Here is a 23771-nt window from a genome sequence, read left to right on the forward strand (position 1 = left end):
ATTTTCGTTACTGTCGCTATCAAAGTTATGGAAACTTAAAGGGCTCCTATCACGTTATCTTCTGATCAATGTTATAATGTTGTTTCCTCATCACAGACGTACCTGGAGTTGTGTTTTGTTTCACTGACACGTTTAATACACAACCCTGCATATTTAGGCGTTTAGGAGTTTTTCTCCCATACACGAAATGCTCTGTTCCACCTTGTGATGTCATGTGGTAACACAGGAAATGCTCCACTGTGCTCCATATACCTTTACTAGAATAATTTAAATTAATGCAGCCCTGGAACTGCCGATCTCTACTGAACTAAAGGCAAAATGTTAGCTGTAAATTTAAAAACTACCACTTCATGACATCACAAAGTGGAACAGAGCATTTTGAGCTTTAGAGATGTAGCCAGACTAATAGTAAGTGTTACTCAAACATGTGTGAATGAAACAAAACACCACTCCAGGTCTGTGTTGTGAGCTTTAAGACTTGTTGAATGTCGTTAGCTCGTCAGAGTCTCCTTTGCGTAATACAGAACTTTAAAAGTGTTCAACATTAATGCTCTGGCGCCATCTGCTGGCCAATCGTATAATTAAGAAAATGTGGTTGTCTTTTTTTCTAATGTAAAGACGATACATTCTTGAGACCCCTTTTCACACAAAAAAATACCTTTCTATAATAGAAGCACAAGAACAGCAGCTGTATAAGAATATCAAATTATTATAAAGACAAATTATAATAGGCTGTATTATAAAAAAACAAATACAGATGCTACCCAGTGACTGAGCAATTACTTTCTATAAGTACTAGATCTGTAAGTATACTAAGTTCTGTAAGTATAGTATATTCTAATAATTAAATTCTTATATTTAAATCTATTTTTAATATTTATTTCTTTTGACAAGCGCAAAGGAACTGCATTTTTTCTCAGTTTTGCGCTCATGGTCTGATCTGTAGGTCTATAATTTACTTGCACATGTGCTGGTAGGTATAGGAGTCGACAGGGCGGGAACAAAGGGGCCTGTTGTCCCAGGCTCCAAGGTCTTAGGGCCCCAGAATTGGACCCTCTACCTATTACCACGTGAGACTTGGGCCACAAGACTTCACAATGCCCCCCTTTAAATGTAACATTAAAACCGAATCCTATCCTATCTTATCACCTTTTTTAGGAACACCAAGCTATAGAAAACCCTTAGATAGAACCAGTATGGTGCAGAAAGCCCCATTATCCATGCGACATCTGCGCCAACTGCCCTGCGTGACGATACTTGGCAAAAAAACGCAAAGTCTTTTTTACGTGCATTTATTGCCACGTGTCTATTCTGTAGCACCCTGCGCACAGTTCTTCCCTGTTGGTCCAGCGCTTTGTCTGGCCTCTTTGTGTCCCTTTCGAACCGATGTGATGTGACAGCACGGGAGACGGACTGCCCCGGGACGTGTCCTTGACGGTGAACTCGTGCGCCACAAACACCGCTCCATCGCACCCACTGTCTGCGTCTGAGCGCGCACAATGCACCCACCCACGCGCCCGCACACAAATTCCCCTACAGCACTCTTCGACCTACATCTGTGCAGAGGAGGGGGGAGAGAGAGGAGAGAGGAGAGAGGGATGCGTGACTGGGGTTGGCCTGGGACAGTGGACCCCAGTGGCAGACAGTGCAGTGTGTTCATTTGGCTTTTATGTTCTGCTATAATGGTGGAATTGCCTGGACATAAAATGGCAGCCTACAGTATTGTCACATTTTCATCTAAAAACGAGATGTACTGCAGTAAAAATGATCTGGTTATGAATGCTCCCAGTGCCTATTGCCAGTAGTGCCCAAGTAGAGATGGTCTGTGTTCACATTTTTTTATATTTTATTTTATGAGGCACTTAAAGCATTTTACATCAAGGAACCAGTCACCCGTTCACACACACACATTCAGACACAGACACCGAGACAGTAATCATCTGTGGGAGCTAGAATCACACCGCAAACCTGTGGGTCAATGGATCTGCCCACTCAATCAAATATCTTTATGAACTACTGTCAAATCAAAAGTATGGGCATTAGACTGGGACATATTGTAATGAGTAGACCCACCTAAATTGCATAGGGCCCAAAATTTGATGCTACACCAATGTCAAAGTTGGCTCAAGGCTGATTTTGGAGCACTGAAGCCTCGAGAAACTAAAATAGACCAAAACATACGCAATATAAAATCCTCTAGCTCCTGACCAAGCCTAAGATCTGGAGGTGGGTCTCTGAACACTTCTGAAGCAGCTCCCTGCTCTTGACGTGTGGTCCCAGCGGAGTTGAAGGATGTGTCAAATGCAGAGAACGGGTTTTGCATTTAAAGTTTACCTCAACCTTAATCTTAACCTTGGAGGAAGACACAGACGGGGTGCACAGTTCCACAGTGTAGGGATCAAACACTGGACCTTCTAAATGCTCTAGTGAATTACATAGGCTACTGTATGATGAGTATATACATTTGTTATTTTACGAGGGTCATTCAATAATTAAGGTGAATTTTTCGACTTTTAATACAGTTAGAAGCTTACTTTTTTCTTTTTTCTTACATTTTTTATTATTATTTTTTTTGTTTTACTTGTTTTTCACATGGATTTAATTTCTTTTGCAGATTAAAAAAAAAAACATTGAGAGTTTTGGCGATTAATAAAGATGGCAAAGAGAATGTCACTGTGTCTCGTGTTCGATCATCTCAGGAGACCTCACTTCCGTAGACCTCCCAGGCCTTCATCCTCAACACTGCTCCGTCCTTCTTTAAACAATTTAGCTCATTTGTAGACATTTTTTTGGCTAAAACATGTGGCACCAGACACAGTTGACATTCTCCTATGAATTTCAACACGTTTGCACCTTCAGCGACCAAAAACCTGATAACTGACCACTGTTCAATCCTGGAGCATGTTTCTTGGTCGGCCATCTTTATTAATCGGCAAAACTCTCAAAGTTTTTTTAAATCTGCAAAACAAATTAAATCCATGTGAAAAACAAGTAAAACAAAACAATAAATAAAAAAAGTAAGCTTCTAACTGTATTAAAAGTCCTTATACCAAAAGATTCACCTTATTTGCTGAATGACCCTCGTACATACAAATAGTCAACGATATATTTTTACAGGGGTCTTCAGTGGTCTCAGTCAGACGTTGGTTGGATTAGTCACCGTGTAGTGGGAGGAAGCGTCCATTTTGTTTCTGTCAGAGGTGCATTTGAATCCTGCTGTTGATGATGTATTTAACCTGAGAAATCTATCACCACCTACTCACAAAGACACAGACTGCAGCGATAGCCAATGCGGAATAATGTGGTGTTTTAAAGACGCCCTATGGAGCTTTTGTGATGAGAGGCTTCGTCACCTGTTTGCCTCCTTGCTTTGCTCAGAATGTTCCACAGTATGGCATTAAACGTATTTATCTTGCATTTGTTTCATTACAGGTGTTTTTATTGCTCAGAAAAAACAAAAAACATGCATTCTAACTCTTAGCGGGGTCACATCTCCACAGATCTGACATGTAACTTGGTCTGGTGCATGGTGACGGATTCATTTAATGCCATTCTGTGGAAAATTCCAGGCAAAGCAATACCATCGCCTTCCACCATAAAGGTCGCACAGTGCTGTATTAAACCACGTTATTATTGAGAGACAACCAAATGTGTCAAGGTGAGCCCCCTGGTGGTTGGAGGGTGAACTGCAGTGCTCCCAAATCTCTCTCCAGCACAATCGAATCTTATCAAATCTTACGAGCGATAATTATGTATTTCAGGAGAGGGCCACCTATTGGAGGAAACCAGAATACCAAACGCAAAGCCACCCAAACAAGAGGAGATGAAGATACAAATATCACAAAGGCCTCACAGGATCCAGAAATGTAAGATATGAAGTTATAATAGGTCTATTTACCTAAACGTTCATCATTCTGTAACCCACGGATTGGTCAAAGCATTTGTGAAGAGCGACGCTGTTTGGATATTGCGCTATACAAAAATAAATTGCATGTGTTTGAGGCTAACCACTCTGCCGCCATTGTTCCCATAGTATAAACCAGCCTCTCCCCTTCCTCAAAATGCTCCGTTTCACCTTATGATGTCATGAAGCATTGGTTTTCAAGTTAACAGCTCCGTTTTAACCTTTGTTCAGTAGAGATTGACAATTCCAGAGCCGGAATTATCAAAAATGATTCTAGTGAAGGTGCATTGGAGTACTTCCTGTATTACCACGTTACCAGACAGTTCTTCTTTGCTCAATTCAAATTCTGTCATAGTCAAAAACAAAAAGCCCTATATCATATCAGTCCCGTCATGACCCCAAAGCTTTTAATCATATCAATACACTCCCACTCACCGTTAATGATCGTTTATGTCCCCTGATACACGATATTGAGATGGCTGCATAGGAGAACAATGTTGGATTGGGTCTTTAATGTGTGGTGGGCGGCTGGTCTCAAACTGCTCCAAGTGGGCAGCGATGAATCACCAGCTCTTTCTCTGGGTCTGAAGTGCCCTGTTTTATACCTGTCGCATCAGTGTGCAAATTATGCCATTCAAAAAGGGCTCCATCTTGGGTCACAAAGTTTAGTTTTTTAGCTACACCACGGCCTGTATGTATTAATGGACACAGCTGATCCGCCAGCCGCCATGTTCCAAATAGGAAGTGATCAAGGGCGTGCTTCTAGCTCCATCGACTCTGGCTCCGTTTTACTTTACATTGAAAAACTGTCACCCCCTCTCTCTGTAACTGCTGCTGTCAGCCTCAGCCCATGGAACAGACTTGATCGTTTGGCTCTGGATTTAGAAGAAAACAACCAACACTTGACACTGAATCATCTTTGATATCACTGTCTAATAAATACAATTGAGCATTTATATAAAGTAGCAATGTTTAATTTCTCTGGAGGGTCTGCCACCTGCTTGTCTTCATGGAGATGTTATTGCTCTACCTGGAATCTTTCACAGTATGGCGTTTTTAAATGGATCTACCTCGCAGTTCTTCCATTACAGGTGTTGTTATTCCTCAAATCTACCTTAAAAACATGCATTCCTAGCGTTAGCGGGGTAACCTGATTGTCTTTATATACACGGCCAGTCAAAAGTTTGGACACACTTTTTCAGTTTTTGTTTATTTCCGTGATTATTTACATTGTAGATTCTGACTGAAACCATCAAAACTATGAATGACACATATGGACTGTAGCAAACAAAAATGCTCTCAAAATAACTACAAACTTGTTCTAGATTTTAGATTTTTCAAAACAGCCTTTACCCTTTGCTTTGAATTCTACATTGCTCTTTTGAGATTTCTTGACTCTGAAGGAAGGCCAAGGGTCTGCAGCGCTCTCCACAAAGAAAAGGGTCAATACTTTGGGGATTTGAATATAAAATATCAAACATATATAGTTGAGTTACTTCACTTTTTTTCGTTGCTACATCAATGTTTATATCTTCGATCATATATTTAATGTCTTCTCTGTGTATATAAAATACAGAAAGTAGTAAACAAAGAAAAAAAGAAGGTGTATCCAAACTTTTGACTGGTAGTGTATATAAATGAATTTAATGCCATACAGTGGAACCTTCCAGGCTATGCTGTAACACCTCCAAGGACAGCAACAGATGGTGCACACTGCAACTTACATAGTGCACCTTTACTACTACTACTACTACTACTACTACTACTACTAATAATAATAAATAAATAAATAAATAAATAAATAAATAAATAAATAAATAAATAAATAAATAAATAAATAATAATAATAATAATAATAATAATAATAATAATAATAATAATAATAATAATAATAATAATAATAATAATAATAATAATAATCCATCCATCCATCCATCCATTTTCTTCCGCTTATCCGGGGCGGGGTCGCGGGGGCAGCAGTCTAAGCAGGGACTCCCAGACTTCCCTCACCCCGGACACGTCCTCCAGCTCCTCCGGTGGGACCCCAAGGCGTTCCCAGGCCAGCCGAGAGACATAGTCCCTCCAGCGTGTCCTGGGTCTTCCCCGGGGCCTCCTCCCGGTGGGACATGCCCAGAACACCTCCCTAGGGAGGCGTCCAGGAGGCATCCTGAGCAGATGCCCGAGCCACCTCAGCTGGTTCCTCTCAACGTGTAGGAGCAGCGGCTCTACTCTGAGCTCCTCCCGTGTGACCGAGCTCCTCACCCTATCCCTAAGGGTGCGCCCGGCCACTCTGCGGAGGAAGCCCATTTCAGCCGCTTGTATCTGCGATCTTGTCCTTTCGGTCATTACCCAAAGCTCATGACCATAGGTGAGGGTAGGAACGTAGATTGACCGGTAAATCGAGAGCTTCGCCTTCCGGCTCAGCTCCTTCTTTACCACAACGGACCGATACAGCGACCGCATCACTGCAGACGCTGCACCGATCCGCCTGTCAAAATAATAATAATAATAATAATAATGGCTATATTTTCTTTTGTTTAATATGATTAGATTTTTATTAGATTTTTTCCTCCCAATCTTCTGTGTTTAATATATTTTTATGTCTTTCCAGGCTGTACAAATCAGATCACCATAACTGCACATCTGGCAAAGCCTATACATAATCCTAAAGAGCTTAATCCAATAACAGAGTCAAAAAGTCACATGTTCACTTTACATTGTTGACATCAGATTATGGAGGGTAAAAACCAGGGATACCACTGTAAAAATAATCCCACTTTCTTTCATACGTATGTTTGACAGTATCACGTTTATCAGTATATTAAACAAAATATCTTGCCAAGGAATGATGGTTACACAAACAAATATTTAAAGGTCTTATTCTGTCTATAGTCTGTCAACATCTATAAAGCTCAAAATGCTCTGTTCCACCTTGTGATGTCAAGAAGTGGTAGTTTTCAAGTTACAGCTGCCTTTTACCTTAAGTTCAGTAGAAATTGGCAATTCCAGGGCTGAAATCATGCAAATTATTCCAGTGAAGGTGTACGGATTTTAAAAGCACAGTGGGGCACTTTTTATCACCACATGACATCACAAGGTGGAACAGAGCGTTTTCTGTTTGAGAGAAAAATTCACAAAACATGCCAGGTTTGTGCTAAACATGAAACGTGAATGAATGAAACAAAACACAACTCCAGGTGTGTTTTTGACGAGGAAACAACATTATGACATCGATCAGAAAATAGTGTAAAATGGGTCTTTTAATTTGACCTAAAAAGAAAAAAGTAAAAGTGCATTTAGAGGCTCACAGCTCCGAAGAAGACTGATAATTGTGCGAAGGGGAAGCCTGCTGAGACCTTTAATGATTCATGTGTGTCATTAATACATTATTACTACACGCTTCATTGGCCACAGCTCACTGCTCAAAGATGGCCACCCCTTATTATCACTACAGCTGGGATACGAGTGACATAACATTTTATAAGCCTGTAGTTTAAAGCTTTGGAGATGTAGACAGTAAAAGTATTTCACACAGATTTTAAGATCTAAAGATTTGTGCTCAATTTTGTTGAACTGATTTTTTTTTTCTTTGCATACTTTTGTTTGCTTAAATTATGAAAAGTGAAATGAATGAAAATAAACTCCTCAGCCTTTTCAGCAGGTTTCAAACAATAAAAAAAACAACTTTTATTCTTTAGTCCAGTTGAAAAATGTAGCAAGAGTAGAAAGTACTGTACTTTACTACTGTTACTTTGTTACATTCCACCACTGATCTTTACCTGTTTTAAAGAATTACCACAAATACAAAATAAGCTCAAATAGAAGCAATAAGTGATATTTTACCCCCCAAAACTGTGTAACACACATATTTTTCTGTTGTGACTGTATAAACACATTAAAGATACACTACATTCATGTGGTGCCTGCGGGTCTGACATGCTAACCCACTCCCCAGCTGATACACTGGCATTGTTTCTGTGGAGTTGTTGCTATTTCTGGACTTTGGCTGAGATTGGGTTAACACAGTTGATTTGGGCCCGAGCCGTGCAATCAGCCGTGATGATAAGCAGCACAGGCTCGTGTGGGGGTGGCACTTGGCAGGAGAGAAAGTGAGGGAAAGTGAGAGAGGGACTGGAACTGTAATCAGTGCAAATTAGAAGGTCTCAACACTGACTGCTGTGTCAAGACTAATTCAGACCAAGATGGAGGGTGGCAGAATTATGAGTGTGTCTGGAATTTGGATAATTGCTTTTGTTTGCATAGAATCGCAATTTAATAATGTGGTAATGAACTTACACATGTGCACCTGTTTTTAACATTTTATATGGATTTATGTACTGTACAGTACCTATTTGTATTGTGTGTTTTTGTTTGTATTGCATTTGGAACAGAGCCCCCATGAAAAAGAGACTCTAAGTGTTCTCATTGGGTCTCCCTGTATTAATAAAGATAATACATAAAGATTTACTGCAGTGTGTTGACTGTAAATAAACAATATGACTCATTTGTATTATGACATATCTTAAATGTTCTTTTTCTGTCAAGTTATTAAATGAATAAATCTAATTTTAGTTATAATGTTGGCAGAGCAAACAATGCATGGGTACATATTTGAAATTATTAACAGTAAATTATGATACCAAAGTAAATGTGGAAAGTGGAAAATACAAAGAAAAAAACTGTAAGAAAATATGTGTTTATTGAGATCTGATGAGTCCAGTACTACTGTGTCAGAAAAATATGATCATCTTCTGGTCATTCATTGCCTGCAACGTCTGTAAAATTGTTTAAAAAAAACAATAACAGCGTAGTCGTGCTGTTACATGTTACAATTACATGATGTCATACATTTACACACACCAGTTTTACAAAAACAAACACGAAAAAAGGAGACGCAACTGAAGTACAAAGTTTGAGTTGAGATTATAGTTTTATCATTTTCCTGAAAAATATGGATAAAGTAGCATTAATAAGCCTTCCTATACCCAAATCACAAGCCATTACAGTGCAGTTATGTTGTAACAGAAAATGGAATTCTGTCAACTTTAAAGTTTTGGCAACAAGAAAAGCTTCAATCTAAATGTCAAATTTGGAGCAATAATTCATGACTCCTTCGGGCTTTCTCAGCCTGATGTGAAGGATTTCTATTTCATCCCTACTCATCCAGGATTCATAGAACTGTAGTTACATTTGTAACCTTTTTATGTTCTTGCTTCAAAATCACAGACAGGTTTAATTGGAGTCAATAGAGACATCAAGTCTAACTTCTAACCCTGGGGCCATATGAAAGAAGCCATGATTCAACTGTTGCACATTTCCATACATCTATATTATCTGCAATACAAGTTTTAAGTCCTTATAAATACTGACAAAACCTGAGAGATATTAGTAGCGGTCGTATTGTGGCCTCTGGCTGTAACCCTGATTGGAGCCTTGAGAATGGGACTGATACCCTCCGCGGAACCCCCTCTCTCGGTCTCTGTCCCAGGACCTCTCTTGGTCTCTATCCCAGGACCTCTCTCCACCTCTGTCTCGATCCCTGCTGTAAGATCTGTCTCTATCGCGGTCATGCCAGTGCTGCTGCTGCCCCCGGTGCTCCCCTCTCCAGCCGCGCTCTCCACCATAATCTCTGCCCCAACCACGACCTCTGTACCCCCGCCGGTCTTGGTATCTAAAAAACAAAAGAAGTCAAACAATTATTTTAATTACAAACAACATCTTGAAAGTACAGGAGCGCTGGACAAATTGACTATCACGGATTGCCATGCGTCGCCTCCTTTTCCTATTTTTTAATCATGATGTGACTGTGTCCAACTCTTAACACTTTTGTAAAATGGAGAACAGTTAAGGGTAAGAACATTTATGGTAATCCATCTAGTTGCCAGTTGACTAAGACCAAGTCAAACCATTGTTGTAACTGTAGAAACACTAAAATGTCAATATTGCACTATACTACATATATTACTAAATGTTTTTCATACGAGTCCTCATGGGTTTGTTTGTCAGCAATTTGACAAGATGGAATAATAAACATTTTGAACCCACAGAAAGAATATAAAATTATCACCTCATTTAGTCTGAACGTTTGGAAACCTGTCAGAGACCATGTAAACAGATACTTTCACCTGTGCCCATGTAGAAACGTTTGTGCCCCAAAGCTGTTCGTGTGTAAATGATTTAGGAGCGCACCTGTTGTCCCTGCCTCTGTGGTTGCCTCCGCCACGGCCCCTCCAGTTCTCCACAATAGGAGGCGGGTCAGGCGGGCGCTTCAAGTATTCCTGGTATTCACGGTCTTCTGAGGTAAACCTGTGGGCGAACAACTCCTCGTAGTCCTCAGACTTCTCCGTGGTCTGAGCCTCCTCTGTGGTTTCAGCCATACTACAACAACATCTTGATTAGCAACTGGAATTATAATGAATGAATGAGCAGCCCACATGTGAGTTAGAGACAGCCCGAGGAACTGTTAAAATGATACACGCTGCTAAATCAGACCGTTATAAACAACATCACAAATAACATACCAATGAAACAACAAACGATCTACGGTATCTTACCTGTATTTCTCTTAATAAATACAAATTTACGCCCTCAAAATCCAAACTAAACAAGCTCACTTTGCTTGTCCGTCGACGGAAATGCTCCCCCGGAAACGCGGTACATAATTTTATGGTTCCTAGTAACGCAAACCTGACAAACCCGTAGAAAAATCTGTCAAAAAACTGGCAAGTAACAACAGTAATAACATATTAAGTGGATTGTTAATTATTATTTTAACAATGAACAAATTAAAACTACAATAATTACGGTTATGTGGCAGTGCCGGACCCGTCGCTATGGTTACATCCAGTCCGTTATTTTTCCCCGTGGCAAAAAATATATAGTAAATATTTCTACTTGCTTGACGGAAATCCCTCTTTATTTGTTCATTAAAACAGGATTACATTATTATATGTTTTTTTTTTATGTAAGCTTACTTTGTTTCAGGTCGCTGTCACGGAGGGAAAACGCCACCGCAAAGCCCACATAACCAAAGTGTGGGCGGCTCGTGGGTCCAACAGATGAAGCGTGCGTGAGCAGGTGGACGCCGCTCCGTGTCGCTACTGTCTCCATTCACTCCGCGCAATCCCATCGGGGAGGACCGAGCAAAACTACACCAACCAGCGAGGACACTTGACAGGCACATATCAACTTAATTACTCGGAGATTGTTTGAAGAATATTTCCGATAACCTCACCGCGTTACTTCGCCGTGGAGGAGGTAAAACTTCTTTAGTTTGACAAGCCGGTGAATCTAGTTTACGAAGTGATCTCATATTACGCACTTGTCTGTTGGCAGTAAGCGAGCGACAGAGACCCGGGGAAGGAGTGAAAACGCCAAGAAGCTGGTTGCACTGGGAATGAACTCACTGGAGAGCTAGCTAATTATCCACGGACTTTGCTTTGTGACAGTTTTCCAATAGTAGGAGTCTTCTCTGCAGTGGTATTTTCCTAAGGAGTTGTTCCTCAAGTCCACGGCAATGGGGTGAGTATAAGGAGAAAAGCGCTGCTGTCATTCCCTTTGGCGATTATCATGACACCTGCACTGTATAAATATGCCAAAAATGTCTCCCCAATCCAAAAATATCTCTTTATTATAATATTTGTGCAATATTTGTGTCATTTACACCGCTTTCACTTGGCATGGCTTGATGGCACGCGCTACAAGCAGAGGATACCCCCAATATAGGCTGCTCTATTTATGGATCTGTGGCATATTGAAGGCTTTTTCCCCAGTATTTCACATTGACTTTCTAATGACATCCTAACACTGAGCAAAATCTATTCTAGGTGTCACCAGATTTCAGTTTTATTTTTTTGTGTAGTGATTTTTATGCCATCCAGTTGCCAGGGTCAGTATCAGTCTACCTCGTTCCCCTACCTACCCAGGACACTTCTGGCATTGTATTGTCCACATTGGTGAAGCTGTTTACAGGAAAAGCATTATTTTTGCCTCTGTGGTGTGAATGTTCAGTGGCTCATTGTCGCTGTTATGCAATCACCCAACTCTATTCACTTCTATTTGTTGTGGAGACATTTCCAGGCTGGGCAATGCAAACCACCTTTTTTTCCAGAACTCTTTAATAACCCATGAAAATGCTAATGTGCAGACATGTCAAATAAACATTGACTTGGGAGAATAGGCTAAAGCAATAATATTTTTATGTGTAGGCGTTCAGTGCCAGCCTTGTAGTTTCCATGTGCAACATTTTTTCCAAAGTGTGTAAGAAACCAGTCTAACAGTACAGACTCCTCTAGAAATTGGCAGAGTGGTGGAGCAGGTTTGGAGAGGAAAAAAAAAGTCGTATATATGTCGGGTTTGTGTGGCCAAGCAGCTACCAGGGTAAGGTCACACCTACAGCGATGGCATGGCAGCTGGTTTGTTTCTAGTTTCACTCTACGACAGTTTTTAGTTTCACTTGAAACTTTGCCGCACAGTTAAATGTATGCACTTCATTTAAAATGTTGCACTTGCCCCAGTTAAAACATATTCTGATTTTTAGCAAACTTTCCAAAGAGTTTTTAACAACAAAATTGTACCAGAAAGGAGTACTCATACGGGGCTCACCCACCCCCTGTTTCTAGAAGTAAATTTCTCATGTATTTTTCCCATAGACTTTCCGAAATAAATGAATATTAAAAGTTGGAAAGCATACTCAGGGCTAATCGGCTATGTGGTAACAAGTCCAAAAAGCATGTTTAAAAAGCTGCGAAATGTTTTAGTATCTTAGCGGTTTCTACAGTTTCAGAAAGGGGTTTGAAGTAGAATTATAGGTCTTGTGGTCATTAGATACCACAAAGCTGATACCTCAGCAGTGATCGCCCGCCCCTGGTTCTAAAAGTACAGGTCTCATTCATTTTCCCATAGACTTTCCAAAAAAAAAAAAAAATTAAATTTGATAGTTTGCTCAGGGTTAATCAATTACGTGACCTGTAATTTTACATTTGCTTTCTAGATTTAAAACAATTGTGTTATAGATATTAGTTACACATAGCCGGTTAAGCTCCACAACTCTTAATATTTGTTTTAAAAGTCTATGAGAAAAATAAATAGGAACTTTACTTATAGAACCAGAGTGGACTTCAAAGTGCGCAGGACTGTTGAGCTCCATATAGATATAGTGTTTAGTTGTTTTGAGAAATGATTTGCAGGTGCACTGTGTAACTTTTCTGCTGGGGGGTCCACCACCTGCATGTCTCCATACAGATGTTGTTGCGTGTTGTTGGTGCATATACATTTATTCAATTACAGGGGTTTTGTTGCTCAAAAATACCTTGAAAAACAAGCATTCTCACTGTGAGCGGGGGTGCATCTTCACAGATCTGACGTTGCCGAAGGGCATCACTGCTTTTCTCCATGGAGATATAAGTTTATTGTCATTTTGTAGAACATTCTGTGCAAAATAATAACTTCTCCACGGAGACGAGCAGGAAAGTTACATGGTGCACTTTGTTGGACTTGACTCTGTTTCCAATCCTAATTCAGTTCAGGTCAATTCCAGTGTATTCATATACTTCAGCTGATCAAAGTGCTTCACATAAGAAGTCAACAAAAACAAAAAACAGATGTACAGATCACACGATTCACAGTAAAAGAACAATAAGAAATAAGTGTAAGAATATGAATGTTTTGCTGCATTTGTTGAGTTTGAGCTATTCAATTACAAACTGTAGTAATAGAGTAAATTTGCACTCAAGTAAGAGTAATCTTACTTTAAAATAATATTGCTCAAGTAGAGGGCTGTCATAATAATTATTATATCGACTTACCGTTCAATATATGCTAGATGAACAACATTTTGCACTTTTTTAAATTTAGCATTTTGCACTAGTGTTTCTGTAGCATTAGGCCTTTATGATGACATAAAAATGAACTTACATGACACATTACAGATACTAGAACTAACACTTTAGTCTTTCATTGCTCTATTTATATATCGATGGCCACGTTATGTTTAAAATTATTCACTTAGAAAATGGGTTACGGTGATAGTCCTGTTTTAAGCTTATTATGAAAATGGTATGAATTAATATTATCATTTATCGTGATATTTTCAGTCATCATATCGCACTTCAAAACTTTGTATCAGCCTACTAGAGTAAAAATATAGTACCCAAACTTACTTAACTAAGAATAAAAAGCATTTGGAGAATTGTTCAGATGTTTTAATATTGTCAACATAAAGCTTTTGTCACCAAGTACTCAAGTAAGAATGTTGTTATTTCAAACTAAATATTTGTTGTCACTTGGCCTGTCATGATAATCACTATATATCGAGATCATTCAGTATGTGACACCACTCATCCATTCACACACACACATTCATACACCAGAGTACGCAGACACTGGTGGCGAGGTGGGTTAAGTGTCTTGCCCAAAGACACAAAGGCGGTATTCATCTGTGGGAGCTGGAATCCCACCGCCAACCTGTGGGTCAGTGGATCTGACCGCTCAACCAATGATGTTTATGTTCAGAGCGCACCAGTCTTTGAATCAGTGGACTCTACCAATTGAGCCACTGTCGCCAATTTAGACTAGACTTTGGGGATAATTCCACTTTTGTGAATTGCGTCAGTGGGATGGATTTGTTTCGTATTATTGTTTATTGTCTATATTTTCCTCAGCAATGTATCATACCTCAAAATGTACTACTGTGACAGGCCGAGTTGTCACTATTCTGAAAAGTACTATTTCTTTAAAACACAAGTAAATGTAATTGAGTACTCCCATCTCCGATTCAAACACATGGATTTGTTAACCAAATGCATTCCCTGTGTCAGTTACATGGGCACTCCATTACTCTGCAAACAGCTCATTATGCAGCCCGCCTGCTCTAAGTGATTCGCCAATAGTGATTCTCATTGATCCCAGTCTCTATTATTTTTGTTTCTCTGTCCCGTTCTGTCTGCACGCTCACATCCTGACCCAAAGCCGCCTCTCTCAGATCTGGTGTTTCCCTTTGAGACTATTTGAAAAGAGGTTTCAGTGGAGCAGAGGTCACAAGTTTAAAGCTAGAGTTTGCCTTTCTTATTTTCTCTCATCTTGAATCTCTCTGTATCGCTCTAATTGTATTATTTTTCCACCCTTGGGATTCAGATGTGATGAAGTGTGCTGTTGCGTTCCCAGTTTAATAAGATGCTTGCCGTCTAATCATTCACAGTTGTGTGGATTTGAAATTGGTGCTTTTGGTTGGAGGCAAAGAGTGTTCTAGTGCAGACCACTTTTGCACTTTGAAAAGCTGCTAACAACAACTTTTATGTAATTGAAATACTGACAATGAGTAATAATAATACGTCTGGCTTATATAGCGCTTTTTTGGACACTCAAAGACGCTGTACAGACAATAAGAAACAGTAGAAGTAGAAGATGATGGTAGGAATCATGAGGGGAATGCAGGATTGAGCAGGTGAGTTTTTAGTAGTGATTTGAAGTGCTGCAGTGAGTCTGAGTTCCTGATGGGTTGTGGGTGTGAGTTCAAGAGGGCGGGGCCGGTGGCAGTGAAGGCTCGGTTCTTCAAGGTTCGGTGCTTTGTCCCGATGAGGGGAGCGAGGAGGTTGGCGTCGGCTGACCTGAGGAGGCAGGTGGGACTCCTCAGGTCAGCCATGGAGTAAGACTTGTAAGGGGTGAGGAGAACCTTGTATTGGATGCGGTGTTGTGCGGGGAGCCAGTGGAGTTGTTTGAGAACAGGGGTGATGCAGGCTTTAGAGTGGGTGTGGGTGAGGAGGTGGGCTGCAGAGTTCTGGATGTATTGCAGTTTTTGAAGGTGGGTCGAAGGTAGACCGTACAGAAGGCTACTGCAGCAGTCGAGTCTGGAAGTGATGAATGCACGAGTGGGCTGCAGTGGGCTGTAATATTTAGCAGTTTTTGTAGTGATATTAACACCACGAAATAACTAATATTAAAACATCCCCCAAACAGTCAGTCATTACTGAGTAGTCGCCCACTGATCGTGACAGTTTGTCCCAGTTTCGCTGCAGGATGGGTCATTGCAGAGGTTTAAATGCACAGTGGAGCAGTTTGTGTATTACCCCGTGACATCACAAGGTGGAACAAGATGTTTTGTGTTGAGGGTTTGTATTTTAAACATGTGTAAATGAAACAAAACACAACTCCAGGTATGTTTTTGATGAGGAAACAACATTATAACATAGATCAGAAAATAGCTTAATATGGGTAATTTAAAGCTGCACTATGTAACTTTTCTGTTGGAGGGCCTGCCACTTTCTTGTCTCCATGGAGATGTTATTACTGGAATATTCCACAGCGTGACAACAAACATGTCAGTCTTACATTTAGTCAGTTGCAGGCGTTTCTAATGACTCAAAAATAGCATTCTTACTACGATTCTGTAACTTGGCCTAGTGCGTATCCATGCAGAGAAGATAAGTTTAATGCCTTACTGTGGAACATGCAAACAAAGCAATAACATCCTTATGGAGACAACCTTATGGAGACAACCTTATGGAGACAACCTTATGGAGACAACCTTATGGAGACAACCTTATGGAGACAACCTTATGGAGACAACCTTATGGAGACAAACTTATGGAGACAACCTTATGGAGACAACCTTATGGAGACAACCTTATGGAGACAACCTTGTGGTGGACACGTCACCAGAAAAGTCGTATAGTGCATCTTTAATTCCAGACATTACTGCATGCATATGGAAAAAAAAAAACATTACGAAATACACTTAAATAAATGCCAAAAGCGAACATCAACATTCACTCGGTATCTGTAGAAATAGCGTGGATTTGTTAGACTTGATCACTTCACCTCTTGTATTGATTTTTGAAGCGGCTTAGCTCTGATTAGGCTTAGTGAAGAAAACTGGTTGTATTTTCATTACCTCTTCAGTTCTGTATCTCATTCCGTCTTTGCACTATAATCACTTAATAAATCTCATAAGAGCTCTCATCACTTTCATACTTATTGCAGACAGTATACATGACCAGCTACAGTGGTGCATGCTGGGAGAGAGTCTAACACGGGGATCTTTTGAAGCTTAACCCAGGCTGACCGGGGATGGACTTGCTAAGGGCTTAGAGAGCTCATTGATTAGCCCAGTGACATGTGACAGGACAGTAGCAGCCCCTAGACGAGTATAACGGGGGTAAGCCTGCCCTCATGTACAGGGATTTTACAATTATTGGGATATAATGTCATATTTTAAGTGTTTTAGGGAAAAAAAACACATACTCTTAAGCTAGGAATCTCATCTTATTAGAAAGTTTGATTGAAGGTTGTGCGATAAATCAAAAAAATACAAAAATTATGTTGTAGAATTTTAAATATGGTATAAGTTAACGTCTTAATTTCAAATAATTATTATGTTAAGTCATGATTAGGATTTTGTTTCATGCAGGCCCGTCAACAGAAATTTGGGGCTCTGGAGCAATAGTTCTTATATGGGCCCCCCCTCTAATGTAAATTAATAGGCAAGAGGTTACAATTCTGGGACAATTGACTCCTTTGTCCCTTTCTCGTCAACGTCCCTTGCTTTATACTCTACAGTTAGATGTAATAAACCAGGACTTGGGCACCAATATGTAGGAATTTATAATAATGTTTTGTCTATTATAATGACAAATATAACTATGTGTCGTTTTAACATAAATTGTGAAGTTCTTAACACAGAGAGGACCAGGAGGTTTCAGTCTGAGCGGGTGATATAAAGGTGGAAGAGAGGGGAGTGCGGGCAGGTTTTAAAACAGGAGTTAAGAAAAGGACACACTGAAGCCGGTGGGATGTCCCAGCAGCAGATGGAGCAGACCTGGGAGCCCATCTGCCCCCATCTGCCCCCCCCTCCTGCACCTCCTCCTTATGTCCAGAGCTCTCAGATTAAGGTGGGCTTTGGAGTAAAAGGCTGCTATAGAAAATTGCGATTTGAGATATTGAATTTTTCCATTTGAATACGCAAAATAAAGATAAAACTTACCATAAAGTATTTTTGATCAATGTATGACAAATCAAAAGCCCATTTGTAATACAAGAAATGTAATGGAAAGAAACCGAAACAAGACTAGCACATCTGGTCTACATTTGGATTACTAAACCAGGACAAAACCAGGGCTATGCATGAGTTTCTGAGTGATAAAAAAAAAAAAATGCAAATACAAAACAATTCAAAACAGATTATTACAACTTTTGAATAGTGAAAGTGCTCAAAATGCTGTCTGTAATGTGAAACCCATGAATTGACAAGGTTTAAGTCTAAATCTGGACTAAACCATGTTAAATCAGATTTTGAATAAGAACACACACATTTATATAGTCACTGTGTTTTAAAGGACCATTTAACACGATCATAATTTAGTTTCCTGAAATCTCTATCACTGTGACTTTCCATTATCTGAACAATGAAAAAATGCCATATATGTAACGTATTTTGCACCTTTACTCTGAATACTACAGCTCTGTGTCGGAGGGTCCTCCCGTTGAGGTTGCTGGTTTGAATCTGGCCCACTGCCCCCAATGCGATCTCATCTGAGTGTGTAATTAGACCCTAGTGTGATGCTTGTGATGAGCCATGATGACATATAATAACAGTAATTACCAGATGAAATGGATTTGTAAAATTATAACAATAGAGATTATAGTGAGTCACATTTACAAATCATCACCAGATGCCCTTCCTCCAACACAGCTCTGATCTATTATACGGCTCACACATTCGACAGTGAGAGATGCAAACTCCAAAAGGAATTTTAACCTTAACCTTAAAAAACCCCCCCAAAAAAACAAAACACATTATTTTATTTGAGTCTATTTTAGGCTAATGAAGTTACACAGTGCAGTTTTTTTCCTGTGAGCGTGCTTGCATCTCCACAAACCTGACTCGTACTTAGCCTAGAGGAGGGCCACGAGCTTGTCTCATAGAAATGTTGCTCCTTTGGCTATAATATGCCACACTGAAACATATTTATAGAGAATGTTCCGAGGTGTTCTGTTTCCCTGGAAATATGCAGGTGAAGAAAGTTACACAGTTTTACTTTTAGGATTGTCTCTAATTGAAACTAAAACTCAAACTGGTACTCGTTTAAGCAAGTATCAATGCTGAAAAAACACACATAACTGAATCAAATTGGACCTTTGTTGAACAGTTTCATCTTGACTTTTATCAGCACCAAAATGTATAATAAACAAATAGTATTAAAATATGTTATAAATCACATTATTATCTAAAAAAAGAGCTTTTAAGATGCTCATTTATGTCTGTTCTTTAGTACTGAAATCAAGTTCGAAATTGGTATTGAAATCAAGTGACATGTTCCACTTCTACACCAGTTGCTTTAAATCCATGTGGCCGGGGGGCTGTTGTTCTAAAGACGGGCCTGCGCGTTATTTCCGCTCGTGCACATTTTCTGCCTCAGAGAAAACACGAACTCTCAGGTGGTGCATATATGAGCTCCTTCTGCACGAGCTGCTCTCTCATGCAAACATAATACTCTGCTCACTCATCAGGTGAACAGCCACTTAACCTGACCCCAGCTCACAGGCAAAACCACACGCCCGACTCCATCCATCCAGTTTTAATACGCACAAATGATTACACGTTAGGTTATTATGGTCTGTCTGTAGCTGCTGCGGTGAAATGCCTTAGTTATTTAGATTTTTTTTGTAGTAAAGTTACAGTGACCACAAAAATTATCCCTTTTGTGTGACTTCGGAAACTGCCAAGCTTAAGGCATTTTAGGAATTATTTTGTTAAATGTGCGTCACCTTGTCTCCGTGATGATTTTATGACTTTTACGCCTGGAATATCACACTGTATAGCTTTAAGAAACAAAATAATCTAGAGACGAGCAGGAGAGGCCACCAGTGCTGTTCTTTTTATTTTTGAGCAATAAAAAAAATACCCACGATTAAACCATGGATGTTAAATAAGTTAGAAACCCACCTCTTCTCCCTGGCATTTAATAGTAGTTAGGCAGGATATCTTGGTGTCTTATTGTTCTTTTCCTATGTATTGTGTTAACTGTATAATTTTTTTTGTTGACTTTTATGTAAAGTACTTTGGTCAGCTGAAGTTATTTTAAATGTGCTATGTGCATAATAATGAATTGAATTGAATAAACCATACTGTGGAACATTTCACATGAAGCAATAATATCTCCAACAGGACAAATTACATAATGTACCTTTTAATTGCGAGATGAGACTGGATTAAGATTCTAGCCACTATAAGGGTCAGTCATGCTGTTAGATGTAGTCGATTACAGGAATGAAATATTAAATGTATTTCCCCCTGCACAATAGGATCACCTGGTCTGGTCCAAATAGACTCTGTGCACAACAACGCCCAGCAACCTCACTGTTAGCATCACTACTTCCTGTCCAATTGTATCTCTTAAGGTTTTTGCCAAATCACACAAACCTGACCATAAATATTAAATGAATATTAAAGATGAGGCAGTGGACAGGGAGCTGTGGGTGAATGTTAAAAACTTCACAAATAAAATGAATACTTCACTGGAAGACACTTCTGTGTTTACAAAGAGATGCTTGTGTCTAATGCTAACGCTGATGCTGATTTTGAGGCATAATAAATATTAAAATAACCCCACAAACTGAAGTATTCTACTTGTAAAAATAATTGGGTAGTCTTTATTTTAAGTAATTTGAACTGTAAACTGTAGCTTTGAAACACAATGAGCTAGCTAACATATTGAACATTGTGAGATTGTGTCAGTGCCTTGGCAGAGGTCAGTGTTGTTGCAGATGGCAGATTGTAGGAAGAATAAAGAAGATGGTGGCAATTTTATGCTTCAAGAAACATCAGTAATAGTCAAAAAATAATAAACCGCTCAAATGTTCTTTTTTATCCAGTCAAAGTATTCAATCGTTTCCTCTCTCTGTATTACTCCTTAAGTCCATTGTGTCTTGGGTGAATTGGTGATGCAGGGAGGAGTGGGCGCTTGCTGTCAGACTTCCTCCATTATTGTGTGGATGTGCAGAGAGCTCGGAGCAGCCAGTGTCAGTTCCTTTGAACAGATTTAAATTCACTGTATCTGTCAAAGCTCTTATGGAATGACAAGTGAATGAAGTCTCACTTACTATCCACGCCTCCTGCAGCAGACGGGCCGCAGACGGGCCGCAGACGGGCCGCAGACGGGCCGCAGACGGGCCGCAGACGGGCCGCAGACGGGCCGCAGACGGGCCGCAGACGGGCCGCAGACGGGCCGCAGACAGACCGCAGAAACAGTGGAGAGTCTTAAATTACCTTTTTAAATAATACAAATGACTAGATATTTAGTTACATAGAGTTTTGTTTCTGCTTTATGTGAATGATGAGCTGCTTGTGTAAACAGTTAGTCAGTTTAACCATGTTTACAGGAAACTCCCTACTTTAGCTAACATGGTGCCAAGATTCTGATTTATTGATTGGTCATTCTTCAAGTCATATAAAAAAAAAAAAAAAATCCGTAATTTTAGTGAAAAAAAAAAAATCTTCAAACTAAGAGCTACATCCTGGGTAAAGAGTCATACGAAGGGCTACCAGTGTGAGACGCTCTTCTGACATAACACCTTTAGTTATACATCATTAATAATGATAAATGATGATCATCTATGTGAAGACATTGATCACGTTAATGATTTCTCACAATTATCAACAATGACAGCAAGATGGGAAACAAATATGAATATTCAGCGCTTTAAATGTATTAATCTCAGTAATTGTTAAATTTCCAGATGACACATCACTACATCTCATAGGTAAAGTGTCCCATTTTCACCAGCCACTGACAAACCTTTTTAACAAAACATCAACTATGTTGCACCATGTTTCAAAAAGTTTTCAATTATGTAATCTTAAAGAAAAATCAACTTGCATATTTTTAAATAAATCTCGGTTGTTTATCCAAAGTTGCCCTTAGTCCTGGGCTTTTCCTTAGTGCCTTTCTTGGTGGGTAGTTAGTGTGGTAGCTTTTGTGACACGTATTGAAGTGTCCCTCCACATTGTGGCGTGCATCTTTACCGCGCTCGCTAGCTGAGCACTGGTTTGTCATGTGCACAATACTAACCTTTGAACTGAGTAGGTCAGAGTTCACCTTAATCTAAACTTCACATATAATGAACATATTTTTAAGATATTGACATTTTTAAATCCATATAAATGCGAGGGTGATTTTAAAAAAAAAGCAACAGAATAAAATTCAATTTTCGATTCAGCTCAATAGTGAGTTAATGAACTATTTTTAGAACCAGCCTGCGGGCAGCCCAAATAAATACTGCTAAAATCCAGATTTGTGTTGTAATACAAGAAGTTAATGTGTCCGGTCACTCATAGAAAACATCATCAGCTTAAACGTTTACCGTTTAGATTTGTGAAATGACAGAACAAACAGAGAGACAACAAAAGCACATTTCTCTCACCTCAGATTTGATCGCTTTAGTGCTTCTCTCATTCATATATTTTTCTTTCATTTATTTTTTTCTGATACGGACGGCGAGTTGGCTAATCCATCTGTCAATCACGCCTATTTGAAAACCGAGAGCTTCATCGGTGATCAGACTCAGATCTTCGTAAAGTATTGAAGAAAAGTGTTTTCTGGATCCCAGGCAGTGTAATTCATGCAATTTTGGTGTTTAATATTACAGTCCTTTTGTCAGTCCCTCCCTGTTGGGGCTGTGTGCATGTCTCCTCTGTGTGTGTCTCCAGCCTTTTACAATAGGTAATTTACTGAATATAAATTGCTCCGACTAAAATAAATGTGAGTCCCTTTATTGTCTGTCTGTGTCGGCGCTGAGACTAATTGGCTGTTGGTGTCTCCCTACTTTTGAATGAAGCAGCTGTAATATACAGCCACCTGCTTCGCTAATGGCAATAAGTGGACTAGATTATTGAATGGAAAAAAGACCTTAAAAAGATTCAAATGAGAAGTTAAAATAGTCAGATTTTAAGATTCAAGAAACAGTTTTTCTTTGAAACGTGGTGATGGTTTGAGGAATTACTGTCAAGGTGAACAGTGGGTTCTATTCAACATCAGTCTGATTCTAACTGAGACTTAAGGTGAATTCATACATGACCAGTCAAACGTTTGGACACGCCCCCTAAGTCAATTTTTTAAACTTTATTTTTACAACTTTTTACATTTTAGATACATACAGAATTGACCTCGAACATATGAAGCAAAATATGTGTAATTGTGTAGCAAAGAAAAAATATAGCTATTTAATGTTTTCCTTATGTATATAAAATGTAGAAAGTAGTGTGTCCAAGTTTTGACGAGACCGGGAGGAGACCAGGACGAGACCGGGGACGAGACGGGGACGAGACGGGGACGAGACGGGGACGAGACCGTGGACGAGACCGTGGACGAGACCCGGACGAGACCCGGACGAGACCCGGACGAGACCCGGACGAGACCCGGACGAGACCCGGACGAGACCCGGACGAGACCCGGACGAGACCCGGACGAGACCCGAACGAGACCCGAAACAAAACCAAATTTACATGAGGACGAGGACTTAAATAAAAACATCGTAAGAATAGATTGAGTTTAAAGTTGTTGTTATAATGTGTGAATAATGACAGTAAATATAAGTATAGGAGTAGCAATAGTAAATATAAGTATAGGAGTAGCATACAAGCACACAGAAATAGTACACCATGTTCACTCTGCAGTTTGAGTTTCTTCCACCCTTTTACAGTGCATTTTTACACTGCAAATTGCAAATAAACTGAAATCAATTTGTATCCCAAGAGGTACATGGCTGAAGAAAAGCATCCACACGAACATTCTGACCATGAAAACTGCTGAGGTGAGCGATTCTAGCGATGCCATATTTCGTCCTGAACATCACCCGGCGCTGCGTCTGACTG

General features: G+C 39.7%; 2 protein-coding genes across 3 annotated transcripts in view; one reads left to right on the forward strand and one right to left on the reverse strand.

The window, feature by feature from the left end:
* Positions 1 to 8583: 8583 nt before the first annotated feature.
* LOC117392121 (RNA guanine-N7 methyltransferase-activating subunit-like protein) lies at positions 8584 to 10548 on the reverse strand. 2 transcript variants are annotated; one of them, XM_055232390.1, is made up of 3 exons: positions 10459 to 10548; positions 10094 to 10282; positions 8584 to 9575 (listed from the first exon to the last, which is right to left on the reverse strand). In XM_055232390.1, the coding sequence occupies exons 2-3, from the start codon at positions 10279 to 10281 to the stop codon at positions 9290 to 9292; spliced, it is 474 nt and encodes a 157-aa protein (XP_055088365.1). In that variant the 5' UTR covers position 10282; positions 10459 to 10548; the 3' UTR covers positions 8584 to 9289. The 2 variants fall into 2 exon arrangements, with proteins under 2 accessions (XP_055088365.1, XP_033846003.1); XM_033990112.2 differs by lacking the exon at positions 10459 to 10548 and adding an exon at positions 10426 to 10453 and having other exon boundaries at positions 9147 to 9575.
* A 405-nt stretch (positions 10549 to 10953) lies between these two features.
* homer2 (homer scaffold protein 2) overlaps positions 10954 to 23771 on the forward strand; it is a 78957-nt gene continuing 66139 nt past the window's right edge. Inside the window, exons 1-2 of the mRNA XM_055232381.1 lie at positions 10954 to 11161; positions 11240 to 11425. Coding sequence (XP_055088356.1) covers positions 11421 to 11425 — 5 coding nt within the window. The 5' untranslated portion in view covers positions 10954 to 11161; positions 11240 to 11420. The remainder of the gene's footprint in view (positions 11162 to 11239; positions 11426 to 23771) is intronic.

This window comes from Periophthalmus magnuspinnatus, chromosome 3 (genome assembly GCF_009829125.3).
Source record: "Periophthalmus magnuspinnatus isolate fPerMag1 chromosome 3, fPerMag1.2.pri, whole genome shotgun sequence".
Lineage (NCBI taxonomy): Eukaryota > Metazoa > Chordata > Actinopteri > Gobiiformes > Gobiidae > Periophthalmus > Periophthalmus magnuspinnatus.

Bases quoted from the DNA above. Each gene is read 5' to 3' on its own strand.
- LOC117392121 (XM_055232390.1), bottom strand. From the start codon at position 10,281: ATGGCTGAAACCACAGAGGAGGCTCAGACCACGGAGAAGTCTGAGGAC. The intron at 9,576-10,093 runs GTGCGCTCCTAA...TTTGTTTTTTAG, and splicing joins CACAGAGGCAGGGACAACAG to ATACCAAGACCGGCGGGGGT.